The 14634-nt window shown below is 39.5% G+C and overlaps 1 protein-coding gene across 4 annotated transcripts; it reads right to left on the bottom strand.

The window, feature by feature from the left end:
• Nucleotides 1-595: 595 nt before the first annotated feature.
• ewg (DNA-binding protein Ewg) lies at nt 596-8185 on the bottom strand. Of its 4 annotated transcripts, XM_064681092.1 has the most exons (7): nt 7205-8181; nt 6885-7103; nt 6094-6678; nt 4557-4682; nt 4348-4483; nt 4148-4269; nt 596-1744 (listed from the first exon to the last, which is right to left on the bottom strand). In XM_064681092.1, exons 1-7 carry the CDS (start codon nt 7889-7891, stop codon nt 1547-1549), a joined length of 2073 nt encoding a protein of 690 aa, XP_064537162.1. In that variant the 5' UTR covers nt 7892-8181; the 3' UTR covers nt 596-1546. The 4 variants fall into 4 exon arrangements, with proteins under 4 accessions (XP_064537162.1, XP_064537163.1, XP_064537164.1 ...); XM_064681093.1 differs by lacking the exon at nt 596-1744 and having other exon boundaries at nt 2394-4269; nt 7205-8185; XM_064681094.1 differs by lacking the exon at nt 596-1744 and having other exon boundaries at nt 2394-4269; nt 6232-6678; nt 7205-8185.
• Between the last annotated feature and the right edge of the window lie 6449 nt (nt 8186-14634).

Genomic DNA, 14634 nt, shown 5'->3' with positions numbered 1-14634 from the left:
GATCATGCGATGATCTCTAGGTTAGGTTATGGCATTGAATGTAAGTATTATGTAAATATAAATGTCTTTGATCTACTCAAAAATGCATCTTTATGAATGACAATATAAAGTTTATCTTACTAAACTGAAATCAACTTAGGGTTTTCACGTTTTTCATACATGGTATTTGCTTCGGGTTTCTCTCGTGAAAGTAATTTTCAGCTTCAAATTTTGTATACCCCTACAATAAGAAGAGAAACCACAAGGCTTAAACAAGTGTTGTCCATATGATAATCACCCGTTCTCGGGGGTTCCCCGCTGTGTCCAACGGGAAAATGATTGTTTTAATCGTGATCAATGTCCAACCGTCTTTATAGGCCTGAGACCCTAAATCTGGTATACATTTGGAACATTCCAAGGGCAATCGTTCCTATGGAAGCTGTATAACATACTGATCCGATCGGGAAGATCCCAACTTATATCCCTTGTCTTTCCCTCTTTGTATATTGTTGTGTTTACTAGCCTTTAAAGAATATATCTTAGGATTTGGCATGGAAGTGGATTCATCTATGTACGTTGTGGTCCAAAGTTTTCGAAGGAACATAATAAGTGTGAGTACATTTTGTATACAGTTTATTTATTAATGTTAATAATTAAATTTAATGTGATGTTTTTGTTTACATTGCATTGGGTTTCCTGTTGAAGTTTTGTTTGGCCTAAGATGAATTATAATTTGGTTTTTATATATATTTAATTTAACTTTATGACTAGATGTTAATGCATGAATGCAAATGAGAATTTATTGTAGTGAGTTAATGTGATAAAGCCCATAACATACGTACAAGTAACTCTGCATAGTTTTTTTTTATTTATATTTAATATATATATAAATTGTTTAGGTATATGCATAGGTATATGAGTACGTGCAGAAACGTTAAGTACGGTACCCTTTGCTAGTGGGGAGGGTCCCCAAAAACTGTTATTTCAATTAAGAGTTTTCCATTGATATTAATTTAACTATTTGTTAAGCCGACGAAAATTTGATTTAAAACTAAATAAGATTACAAAAAAAAAAATTGTATACCAAAGTTAACATGTTCTTCAATTATTATTCTATGCGAAGACATATTTAAAACTGTTTGTACAAATACAGAAACAGAAAAATAGAATTTTATATTTATTACGACTGGATATTTGAAGACTAGAATTGTTCATTTGTTTGCATAGACTAGATCGACACAAATAACTTGGGTTTGGGTTGTGAAAATATAACAAATAATTAAATGATAAATTGCTTTTCATTTTGTTTTGTTTTAGCAACACCTTTCAGGTACTTCTAAAATATTTTCGTTTATGCGTCGTGGATTATGTTCTATATATAATCATTTGAGTAACTATTTATAATATATATATATATAATATAGAATATATATTCGCGTAATCATATCAAAAAATGCATTAATTCTATGAGTGTGTAGTCAAGCATTTACATGCGTGATCAATCTAGATTATGATTGAAGCTCATGTTGAGTTCCAATTGCGGTGCCAGTTCCATATTTCAATTTGTCTATTGCTCCATTATGATTGTGTCCTCGGCCTTGACGTTGCCCGAATTGATGGCCTCCATGGCCTTGCTAAGCAGCGTGGCATCCTTCAGGCTGACCACCTGCACTAGCTGCGGCTCCTGGCCAGGTCCGCCCTGGATCATCATTTGGTGCATGCCTGGCGAAACGGTAATGGTTTCCAGCTGATCCCCATTTTCCACCTGCCAAACGGAAGAGACAAAAAATTGAAATCAATATAAATGCACCTAGTCATAATAATTTAAATACATATTTCATTGAACTTAGTTACTACTTGTTACTACTTGATTGTCTTAATCATTTCGTCGCTGGCCTTTTTTTTTTTTGTACACAGTCAAAAAATAAAGATATTGAAAAATCATACTTACTCAAAAATCAGGTAAATAAAAAAAAGCAAGGAAATTTGTAGACCTATAACAAAATTGAGGACCTGCTAAAAAAGAAAATTGTATAACAAATTAAATAGAGTATATAAATAAAAAAAATGAATGGGGAATTGAAATTATAAAATCACAACAACAAAGAATTTATTCAATAAGTTTGTTTGATTTTTGTTTTGTTTTCGCTTCATTGCATTGGTTTACACATAATTAAAATTTGCTCTAAAACAATTATAATAATAAACATAATCAGCAATAAAAACATTAAACACAATAATAATAATAATAATAATAATAGTAATAATAATAATTGTAATAAACATAAAATTATTGTATGCACGTACATTTTTGGCCACATGACTTTGATAATATACACAATATTTTTTTTTAGTTATTTTTTTAATTTGTTTTTTTTTTTTTAACTAGCTCAAATGGCATGTGGGCGGTTCAATTCTTTGTTTGTTTTGTTATTGTTTTTTTTTTTTTTTTTTAATTAATTGCTACATTTTGAATGCAAATTGGCTACGTTGGACGAGTTCAACAATATGACTATGATATTTTTTCTCCGTTTTTTGGTTTGTTTTGGGTGTTTAATTTTAAAAATTTTGATTACGTCACAAATGTTTTTTAACACAATTAAAAACTATAGCATTCAAATTCCCTGTTTGCTAAATCCAACTACTTATAATTATTAACAAACTAAATCAAATATTTGCATAGCATTTTCCATGGATTGCACAAAAAAAAAGTCAATTAAAAATAATGAAAATAATTATGAAATCAATTGTTGAACTAAATACGTTAATATTTGGCTTGTGTTTCGATTTTATTTTTATACATTTTGGATTGAAGCACGAACGCGACTACAAAATTAAAAAACATAAATAATAAACATAAACAAAATCTAATTTTTTGCATAATTATTTGTTGTGTTTTAGGAACTTGGCAATTCAATTTTATGCATACTTTCTTCTTTTTTTTTGTTGTTGTTGTTTTTTTCAACTTTTTTGTTTGTTTTTTTTTTTCAACTTTTTGGTTTCAGTGTTTCAATATTAAACAAGTTTGATTTTTGGCTCACTTTAAATTCAGTGTGGGGGATGTTAGTAAGGTGTTAAATATATATATTTTGTTGTATACTTATCGATTATGCTACATATCGATTACTAAGGCAAATTATTGCAAGCTTAACATGTTGTTGTTTTCTTTTTGATTTTTGGTATTTGTCGGCATTCACAATTGTTTGCATTTGTTTGTATGTATGTATGTATGTATGTGTGTGTGTGTGTGTGTTTGTATGTACAGCTATGTTTGTTTGTTTAAATGTAAGTAAAAATGGCAAGTGGTTCGTGCGTGTGTTTGTGTGTGTGCATGCAGCGCCGCTTTGACTAGATTAGATATGTGCAATAGTAGCTAGCTTTGGATTGAGGGAGGGGATGTATGTGGCAAGTGCGTGCGTGCGTGCGTGTTGCTACAGTGGCTGCTTCAAGTTTATTCCAAATGCTCTTCTTTAATGGTTTTAGCTGGAAGCTGCAGATTCGCGCCGGTCGCATTTGTCAGACTGGCGCTGTCTACACAGCGTATGGCCGCAGCAGCGCTGCTCGATTCAACAGCGGCAGCAGCAGCAGCAACAGCCGTTACATCCTTTGCATTTTTGCGAAAACTTGTAACTTTATTGCTGTTGTTGTTGCCGCTGCTGGCGCTTGCGCTGCTGTTAGTAAGCTTTCGTCGCTTTTGAGCTGTTGCGCTGCGCGAAGTGTTAGTTTCATGACGCCGCTGCGCAGTCGACGTCGCTGGTGCTGTTAAAACTATGGGCATTGGCATTTTTATGCTATTGTTGTTGTTGTTATTATTGTTGTTAGTAAGCATGCTATTATTATTGTTATTGGCGAGATTATAGCTAGCACCGGTACTCATATTGCTGCTGCTGGCACTGCCGCTTGCCGGACTTGCGGTCCAGTAAAAGCGAGTGCCCGGCAGCGCTTGCAATGTAAACGGCTGCTGTTGGGCGGCATTTGGTGCTACTGCTGCTGCGACGCTAGCGCCGCTGCCAGCGATACGCCGGCCCACCGCATTAGCGTTGATAACTGAGATGCCCAGCAGCGGAGCTGGCGCAGCAGCCGTGCTGCCGCTACAGTTATTATTGTTGTTGTTGCTATTGCTGCGCGTAACGCTATTGGAGCTGTTGGATGAGTTGCTGTTATCTACCTGCATGGGAGCCAAGCACACGGTGCCATCGCTATTCGTCTGTAACTGCTGCATATTGGCCATCACGGACTGGTACATGGAGACGGGCACCGATATGACATTGCTCACTGAGACCGGATATCCTATTGTGTTACAACAAAAATTAGGTTATGTCCGATGTGTGCTTGCTGCCCGCTGCGCAGACTTCTATTTGCACTTACCTTGCCCATCCTCGGTGGTAATAAAGATTTGACCATCCTGTGCCTCGGTTAGATCCACGGTCATATTCTCATGGCCATTCACATCGGAGAGGCTTTGCACCGTTTGTATTGTGGCGCCACCTTCGCCCTGATGCAGCTGCAAAAATATATCAATAATGTTTATCAACAGCACCAAAAGAATGTTAATTTCCGAAAGTTACAAGACTTACCGTTGCCACGCCCTGTACCTGTGCCGTTGTGCCATCCGGTAACGTTATGATCGGATTGTTAGGATCCACCTGAATGAGCGATACAGTACCATCGGCGTTTTGCGACAACACAGTTTGTGTGGTGTACTGTTAAGAAGTAGAATGTTAAGAGCATGTTAATAATCAGCACAATGTTAAGGATGCGCTTCAGCACAACAGAAAACAACAAAAAAGTAAAAAACTGAATATGCAAAGAGAATTATAAAAAACACAATGAAAAAGAAATGCAATGCAATATGAAAAAATGATATTATATCTTTTTTTTTTTTTTTTTGTGTAGTGTTAATTGTTGTATGTGTGTTGGTCGTTGCTGTTATTGTGTTCCGAGTTGCCGAATATAGTGTATTTACATGTGTGTGTACTTTGTTTGGGTTATATTGTGGGGGCGCATGGCATGAAAATCATATTTAAATGTTGCTGCAAACGAAAAGACAAAAAAAAAAAACAACAAATAGCAACAAAAAAAATATTTAAAAATCAAATTTTTAGCAGAAAAGTTGTTTAAACTAATAATTATATTTGCTTACATATAATATAATATATTTTCATAAAATGCAGTTAACAAAGCAAAAAATTAATAATAAATAACGATAAGCAAAAGGTAAAAAAAAATAAACAATTTTAAACTGGTAAAAAAACAACATAACGAACATAGCTGGGTTTGAGCATTATGCGCGACATCCAATTATTAAAAAGTAGTATTCCTATTAGGTATATTGGCAAATTACTAAAACTTCGAAAACTTTAATTTATGGTTGAAAGATATTGAGAAATATTTGAAAACTGATTTCTTTTCAGTAGTGAAAATTTCACACACAAGTGTGGAACTTACGTGGAAACTAATGCATGCAAAATTGTGTTTTTATAAATTCGGGTTCCAAGTGTCTATCTAGAAAACTGAGATAATAACATGAAAGGTACTTGGTTCTGGAAGTCTTCTAATATTAGCTAGCACTCTAATATAATAAACAACCAATTCGGATTTCCTTAATCTTATTTATAATTCTGTCATGAAATGTGTAAAGTATAGAAGGAGGTGACTCCAATCCCATTAAGTATATATGTATATATTCTAGATCAGCATTAACAGTCGAGGTGATAAACCCTTGTCAGTCAGTCGGAATACTATATCCAATAGATGCCATGGGAGTTATCGATCGAAAACAAGGTGTTGGATGAAAAAGTAATTTGTCTTCAAGATCTCTTGGACTTATTCTGCAATCGCGAGCTTCACTTTTCTCCTAACGGGTCTACTGCGTCTTCTATGGGAACAATCGCTCGGAATTAGAGCTTTTATAAAAAAAAACAACTGCTAAGCCATATGTATGTAATCTTTGATGTAGTTTTTGTTTGTTTTGGTGCTCTTGCTTAAATTTGGCGAGAGCAAAACACGCGCATAATACCCAAGCCAGCTGCTTTTAAGGGGGTGGGGGCTCGGGGAGCCGTTAATTTGAAAATTGACTAGTTTAGTTACAAGTTCAGACAGATTAGTACGAACATCAACGTCGCTCAGCGTTATGGGCTCGATGCAAACTTGGGCATTGGCTATCTGTTGGGCGGTGACGGTCTGCGCTGCATTCGATTGTTGTTGCTGTGCTGCTTGCGCAGCGGCAGCCGCCGCCGCTGATGCACTTACAGCGGCTGCTGTTGTTGGCACAGCTGTGGCCGTCGCCGTGCCGCTTGCCGTTGTCAGCTGTATGGTCTGCGGCTGTCCTGAGCTGTGGCTAACTGCCTGTATGTGCACCGTATTGCCGCTATGATGCTGTTGTTGCTGCTGCTGATGGTGCTGTTGTTGTTGTTGTTGCTGCTGCTGCTGCTGCTGCTGCTGCTGGTGGTGGTGGTGTTGGTGGTGGTGCTGCTGCTGCTGCTGCTGGTGGTGGTGCTGCTGTTGTTGCTGCTGCTGCTGTGGCGCTGGTGCCTGGCAGATTTCAATCTTTGTGGATGCCGGCAACGTGGCTGTTGTGGTTACATGCTGATTGTTTGTGCTCTGGATGATCGTTGGCGCCGGCGTATTCGATTGCGCCGTGTGCGTTGTGATCACGGTGCCAGCGCTGTTGATCTTCACCACGTTCACCTGTTGTGGCTGCAGTTGATGTGGTTGTTGTTGTTGTGTGAATGTAATGTTGTGTGTATTAGTTAAGTATGAAAAGGGTGAAGATGTGTTGTGTGTGTTTATGATGGAATCCCGTGTATAAACATTAATTAAACATTCCTTTTTATTTTTCTTTTGAGGAGCATCGAAATATTTGTTGTCCCTTAACTATGGCTGCCAACGTGGCGTATACTTACTTGGCTGGTGTTTGTATTTGTTGCCGGTGTGACCGTTTGCACCGTTTGTATGGTGGGCGTGTTGGACAGCTGCTCCATGTCCTCATCCTCGTCGCCAGACTGTGAGATAAGCTGGTTAACTTTGTCCTCATCGTCCGCGAATGTGGGCAACAGATCCTCACGTCCGTGATATTTGTAGCAATTGATCACAATCTTGCGCAGCGCATGTGTCCAGCTGATCTGTGGGTTTTTGTTGTTTTTTGGGAGGGAGGGAGGATGGGGCGATTAATAAGACACGATTCACAATTTTGGGGCGGCTTTTGAACACCCACCCCACCCACCTTCTGCTTGTCATCCTCAGAGCGGGCATCCATGCGCACATTCGCCCAGGGCAACTCCTTGGGCCACCATGGCGGTCGTGTCGATTCCCTACCCCAGCCCGGCTTGCCACGTCCCGTTGAATACTTCAGCATGAGCGGTATAAAGGCGCGCAACTGTGCCTGCGTCATCTTCTCCACAGGCGTCGGTATGCCATCGATAACAAGGCCAGGCAATTCGAACAGTGACGGATCCTCTTGCGGCGGCGGCGGCGCCTGTTGCGCCAGCGCATTATCCAGCTCATCCATCACAATGTTCTTCAGATTGCGCAGCACATCTTCCAGCGGCTTGGCCCCGAATACCTTATAGCTGGTATTCGGTTTGCCCGGCGTAGCCACCAGCACCACCGCCTGCTTGCCCACACGCCCGGTGAACTCGTAGATGATGCCGCGCAATTTGCGCAGCAGACGATTCTGTTGGCGCTTACGGACCGATGGATTCGTTTCGAAGCAGTGCGGTCGTTTGCGTTTCTTTGAGCTGGCAATGGCAGCGGCCGCTGCCACGCCCACTGGCCCAGCAGCCGCCAGCTGATGGGCAACGTCATCGTTGGCCAATGTATTGAGATCACCATCATATAAACTGCCCTCGCTGCTAATCAAATCGTCGTCTTCATCATCCGTCGCGAGACTCTGCATATCATCGTCGAGCATCTCGATTTTGTAGGTGGTGCCATTGCTATGGCCACCGGACGACGATTGCACCTGTGACCCGCTGCTGGTTGTTGTTATTGTGGTCACATTGAGGCCACCGCTGTTGGAGCTATTGCTGCCGCCGCCAGTGCTGACGGTCGTGTTGACCGTTCCGCCGGTGCTAACGACGACATTCCCAGCGCTCCTTTGGCTGCCAGCCGGCGCCACAACCAGCCGATAGCTTGTGGTGGCCAGCTTGGTGGCTGCTCGAGGTGGTGGTGGTGCTGATGCTGCTACTGCTGCTCCTCTGTTGCAACTCGAACGTGGACTCGGCTCCTAAGCTACGTGACACCAATCGCATGCGCAATCTGAGTGTGTAATGTGAGCTGCAAATGAGAAAGGTTTAAAAGAAAATAACATTAATTTGTCATTCGCGAATAAGATCTTTTCAATCAGTCCCGCCTGTTACTAAGTAATCCATTCAAGTTACAAGTTGAAGTTACATCGAGCTACAAGGCTGATCTTATAGCAAAGACTTGAAACAAAATCTGGTAGGTTTAAATAAGTTAATACAAATGTATATCCGCATTAACTAAAGGATGTGTACACAAGTAATGTTAGGTTGAGACGTCCGGTGACCCGGTATAAAAGACCTTATCTAGATTTACGTTGTATGCCTTATATGCCTCTCATTATTTAAGAGCCAATGAAGGTCTCTTTTGCGACTTGAGTTTATATTTATGTCAACGAAATCTTCTCAAGATAAATTGATAAATATGAATGGCCAATGACTTTATTGCTTGTGCATCTCAAGCCTATTTGAAACAAAATCGATAAACATCGATTTCTTGCATTTTCAGAGGTACACCCCAAGTATTTCACAGCAAAGATTTAAATATCACAAAAATCTACTTCCATAGAATTCGCATCCAAGAGACTTTTTCGTTTTATTTTTAAATTTATAGATATATTTTAGTATTTACTAGAAAAGAATACTACCTACTAAATTAGCTAGCTTAAGCTAGTCATATGTAAAGATTTCCTGAGATGATTTTACCGTTTTAGATTAAAAAACAATATGCAATTATCAATGTTTTTTTTTGGTAAACAAAAAACAATAAAAATTTATTTAAAAATAATAAAATTCAAGGCTTGGACATCTTAGTGTTGTAAAAAGCTCATGATGATGCATTTGTTGCCAAGATATGCTAAGTTTGACACTGTTTCTAAGCTCATGGCGTGTGGTGTGCGTTGCACAGAGTACAGAGCTTGATAGCGACAAAAAACAAAAAAAAAAAACAATTACTGATAAGCGTTGAATGAATCAGGTCAAAAGCGCGCATGCGCAACATTCGAGAACAACTACAACAACAACAACCATAAAATGCGCTATATACATATTTAATGAATTAGTACGAACAATAACAATTTGTGTGTGCTATATATTGCTGTCAAAAATTTGTACGGCGGCCGCTATAGGCGAGCACATCTGACAAATACCTCATTAGAGGACACGAGAACACGGAACGGAACGAAAAGTGAAACGTGAAATGAGCACTTCATACAGTAGGCATTCGTGTTAACGAACAGATCTTTATCTATCATCTGCTCTCTTATCAACAAAGTGTCCTGCAAAATAGTATTCATTTATCACTATCATAATACACTTAATCAAACATTCGATATAGATATATGTATATACATATATATATGTACCAATTATAGGATAAGTATCTTTTAGAGAGCGTTTACTGTATTTAGTGACAATATAAAAAGTAAATACATAATACAAAGCAAATTAAACTTAAATTAAGCATATATTACCAAAGAACATATAATCGGATAAGTTCACTATAGCGAGTGCCTACTGTATTCAATGATAAGAACATGGATTCCCAATATGTAAATCGATTGTTGGCTCTCTTTTTGCATAAGCATTGAAAGTGACAAGCAGCAGAAGTTAAAAACCCGAGTTTTCCTTTTCTTTTAATAGCAAAGCTTTTATTTTTAGGTATGCAACCCTTAAAGGTTGAGCTCGGCGACCCTTAACCTGGGGTGAGCAGGTTTTTTCACATTGAATTTTCCCTCTTAGAAGTTTTCAATTGTAGTTAGCAAGTTACCATTCTTGTTGGCGTTCCAATTAGAATGCGATATAAATATGCCTCTCACTATCTAGTTGGATTTAGAATTGTGTTTTATCTAGTATTAATATCCTAAATACCTCTCTCTCGCTCTTATTCTCATTCACTCTCTTTCTTTTTCTCTTGTTTTGATTTCAATGTACTAAGCGTTAAATTCATAAGTCAAAATTTTAATCAAGCTTTTTTAACATTTAGAACTGACCCCACAACGCGCAGACTCAGCAGGTAGACTTACAATTCCTCAACGATTTCCAACACAGTTTATTTTGTAGTCAATAACGCCCCCCTTCTACCCCACCGTTTGCCATATGTGTGTATATAATTTCAATATGTTAAGCGGTCGCTGCACGTGCGCGTTGAGCGTTTTTCATTTGGCTCTTTTACTTTTTACAAAGTTTGCAGTTTTTGGTTTTTTTTTTTTTTTGCAATTAATGAAATTTATAACAAAAATATATATCACTTTGTTGAATGCTTGCCTTTTGCTGATTTTCGAATTTAACGCACTTCACAACACACAAACTAATTTTGCAAAAATAACAAAAAAAAAAGTAAAAACAACAACTGTTTGGCCGATTTTATCAGCTTTTTGTTTTTATTCTTGTAAATAGAAATTAAATTCGATACCGAAATATTGTAAAATTGTAAACGCACAGCACGACGGGTAAAGAGAATATGATTACAGTTACAGTTCGAGCTGAAGTTTATTGTTATTGTTGGCAGTTGTGTATCTTTAGGCTGGCGCTGCTGCCGCTGTCGCTGCTTCGGCTGATACTGCGTGCGATTGCTCTGCGGTGCCTTTTCCGCCTGCCCAGTTGAAGTTCTATTTGCGTTTGCTCAGACGACGGCGACGACGCGGCGCACACTGACAATAACAACAACAATAGCAAGCAATAGCAAAATATAGAGGAAGAAGAGAGGAGCAAACGACTCGCGCGACAAGATGAGCAACGAGCTACCGACCACACTGCGCCAAACCACCCCACGGATTGACGCCGTGTGCATGCATTTTCATTTTCGGTAACGGAGACGACGGCAGCGACGACGCAAACGGCGGCGTCGACGCAGTTAAAAATCAATACTGCGCCCATGCGTCGACGTTGTCGCTTTGCGACGCGTGAGACGGCAGCCAGCTGCCAGGCCGAGCGTGCGACAGAGATGACCATACAACGTGCTCTGTCTGTGCATGTGTGAGTCTGTGTGTGTGCGTGTGTGTGTTCTGTTGTGCTTTGTTTTTGCCCTTGCTGTGTGGATTCTTATTTTCGTGCTTGCGACAAAGCAGCAGAGGTAGAGGTGCGCATTTCAAAGCTTTGCGAAAGCTGCTCTTGTCAGGTCAAAAGCTGCCACTTGCATGCGTACCCAGCCTAACACCCCTTCCAACCAAATAACTTTTTTCCAGTACCGAATAGAGACAGCTATATATGTACATATAGATTTGAGTCGGCAAGGGCGTCAATTGTGTTGTGTGCGTGTGTTTGCATGTGTTTGTATGCGAGACGTAAGTTAGCAAAAAGGGCTGCGCGCAGCTACCCCCAAAAGCGAATCAGAACCATCCCCCATGCAAACACTGCCAGCAGAGTAGCAGCAGTAGCTAAAACAGCAGCAACAACCACAACAACAACAGAAACAACAGCGCACGCAAACGCATTGCGCTTGGGCAATAATCATGAAGTTTTACTCTGCCATCGACGCTGACGCTGTGCTATGCTTACGTGCTATGCTCTTTATTATGCTCCTATGGTTATGGTTACGTGTTACGCATGCACTGCTTGCACCACCCACCACCAACACCAGCAGCACACCACCCTTGGAACCAACCCCCTGCCACATAAAAGAAAAAAAAGAAGAAAAACACCAGCCATGCGGGGTAGTTCATGCGGTAAGCTCGTTTCACTTGCGCGTGCCAGGCAGACAGTCGGCCGCAATTTTTTTTAACAGTGCTGGGCGAAAAAATAGGTCACGTATCGAATACAAAATTAAAATCGATAGATTTATCGTTTTTATTGGTAGTATTGCATACTCGATATCGATTTCACGCAGAGTGGGATATACAATGTGTATGTATGGTAAATTCAAAAATAAGAACTTACAAAACATAAGAATTGTTGTTATTATAGCATAAATGCATTTTTTTTAACACTTGAAAATAATTCTTTATTTAAAAATTCATAAAGAAAAATGTATACATGAAACAACGAATTTTATAAAGGAATAAAACTTCTAGTTTTAGTTTTCCGTGTATTTACGTCCGATATTTAAACCGCGCTTACTTTAATGGCTGCCACTGTCTGCTGCTCGACTTTACTGTTGTTGGGTGGTGCGTGCGCAATGTTTAGTTGGCTTATTTATATAAATATAAATATAAATATATATATGTATAAATATATATACATACATATAAAAATACGCATATGTGTTAAAACGGCACAAAGTTGGGTTTAGTGCGCTGAGAAGCATGCTACAAGGTTTAGCACGGCAGTTAAATACACACACATACACATGTAGATAATTGTGTTTGTATATGTAATGTTTGCTTGAGTGTGACCACCAATGCGTAAAGGCGACTGCTTCAAATGCGCCAGCGCCAATTTTAACAGTATGTGCGTTTGTGTATACATACATATGTAAGAGTATAATAAACAAATGCACTTTTGTTGTATGTTAATTTAATCTATTGTTCAACAACTATTAATGAAAACATCCCATATGGCACACAGCCAGCCAAAAGTTGATTGTACAGTTAGCTAAGTACTTACATACATACATAAGAGGGTCACACTTGGCGCCTGCGCTTTGGTCACACTTTTGCGGTTTTTCTATAATCGGGCTGGCTATTTATGTATATTAGAAAAATTGAGAAAGAGAGCGCGCGCGAGTTTGCTGTCTTGTTTTTCTTTCTGTTTTTTTGCTGTTTGATATTTTTTATTTTTCTTTACACCAAATTTGTTCTTGTTGTTGTTGCTTCTTTCAGTGACTTGCGCTGCTTGTCTCGCGTGTTTTTGTTTGTGTTTGTAAGTGCATGCGCCCGCCGCCTAGAATCTATTCTTAATACATTCATACGTGGCTGTGTGTGTATGTACATGTATGTGTGCACATATCTCCCACTGCGTCAGCGCGCTCACCGCCAACACAAATGCTCACGTACATACATACACATTATAAATAATCGATAGCTATTGTTTTTTCCTGCTCTCTCGCCAGCGAGCTGCTGGCGCTTTTGTGCTTTCTCTCTCTCTCTCTCTCTCTCTCTGTATACATATACAACGTCTACAATAACAGTATGGCGATAAAGAGTGATGACAAAAAATGAAAAATACGTAAAAAAACAAACTTAAGTTACGCATGCGGCGGTTATGGCTGTGGCAACAGCGACGGCGCAGATCAACACACTAAGCCGAAAAATAGCAGCAGCAAATGGCTAACGCATGCCCCGTGTTCATTATGTTGTTTTAAGGTAGAACAGAATAGCGAAAATAACTCGCAGCGGTTTCCAATTGGAACTGTACTCGTTTCGAAAGATTCTACTTAGAATTTTCGAACCCACACCAATAAGAGACTGTGCTCAGCTGCAAACAGTGGTGTCCAGTTCAAAGTGCATGGTATGCGCATAACGGTTGCTACGGCTGCTGTGTGTATCTGCCCTTCAATTCAAGGGTGGGCTCTGCCCAACAACCCCCAAGCGTACTCACACACACTCACATGTATGCATGCGTACACTTGCAAGCTCAGGCGAAAAATTCGAATTGGAATTCGTACTTGGAATTGAAAGAAAAAATGAAAGAGACTAAGAGCAGCAGAAATAGAGAAGATGCAAATATCCAGCAGCGACACTACATGAAATCAAGTATTACGCATACGTCATGTATGCTGGCCCCACTGTGTATGTCCACCCTCTCTTCACCTCTGCCAATCATCATTATGTGCATTTCACATGGAATTCTGTTCGTGTACAGACAAACATATAAAAGAGGTAACGGAAGAAAAAAAAACGTTGCGCAGGGAACGGCGCATGTTTGAATTACGGACACTCGCAGTAGGAATTTATGTTATGGCTACAGCGCCGCTGCCAATGGTGGGCAAAAGCAACAACAACGACAATAACAACAACAGCTATGTTTGTATGCCTGTACATAGCACATTTACCGTTAGACAACACAAAGGCTCCAACGGGTTATCTAACCAAAGTATCTGCCCACTGTTACACACATACGTATGTACATCGCGACGCCATTTTGTGCGAATGCGCCTGTTTTATTCAATTAAGTTTTACACACAATTAACTTAAATACGATGCGACATCTACGAACGGAGACGCGGCGCATGCAAATTTAAGTAGCAATACATTTTTGTTTGATGTCAATTGGATTTTGCGTGAAAAACTTTTTGCTTACTGCGGCTGTCTGTTCTGAAACTTTTGCGTTGCCCTGCGCGTGTACAAACACACATATACACACATACACACTTTTTGTGTGTATGTTATGTATGTGTGCATTTGGCTGGCGCGGAGCAGGCCCAGTGCAAAATTGCAGTGGAAAATCGAAAATTCTTCACGTCTGCGTCGCGCTCACACAGACCCACACAAGCACATGCACACGTATTTATATATATGTATTTATATTTGTACTT

Source organism: Drosophila montana, unplaced genomic scaffold (genome assembly GCF_035044405.1).
Source record: "Drosophila montana isolate Dmon_TW-CO22-7 unplaced genomic scaffold, ASM3504440v1 contig_2178_1, whole genome shotgun sequence".
In the NCBI taxonomy this organism is placed as follows: domain Eukaryota; kingdom Metazoa; phylum Arthropoda; class Insecta; order Diptera; family Drosophilidae; genus Drosophila; species Drosophila montana.
This window is presented reverse-complemented; position numbering and strand designations above follow the sequence as displayed.

Excerpts from the sequence above, each read along its gene's own strand:
- ewg (XM_064681091.1), bottom strand. The coding sequence starts at position 7,891 with ATGCTCGACGATGATATGCAGAGTCTCGCGACGGATGATGAAGACGAC. Across the intron at positions 4,683-6,069 it reads GTACTAATCTGTCTGAACTT|TACACCACACAAACTGTGTT; the intron begins GTAACTAAACTA and ends ACTTCTTAACAG. Across the intron at positions 4,270-4,347 it reads TACCACCGAGGATGGGCAAG|GATATCCGGTCTCAGTGAGC; the intron begins GTAAGTGCAAAT and ends GTAACACAATAG.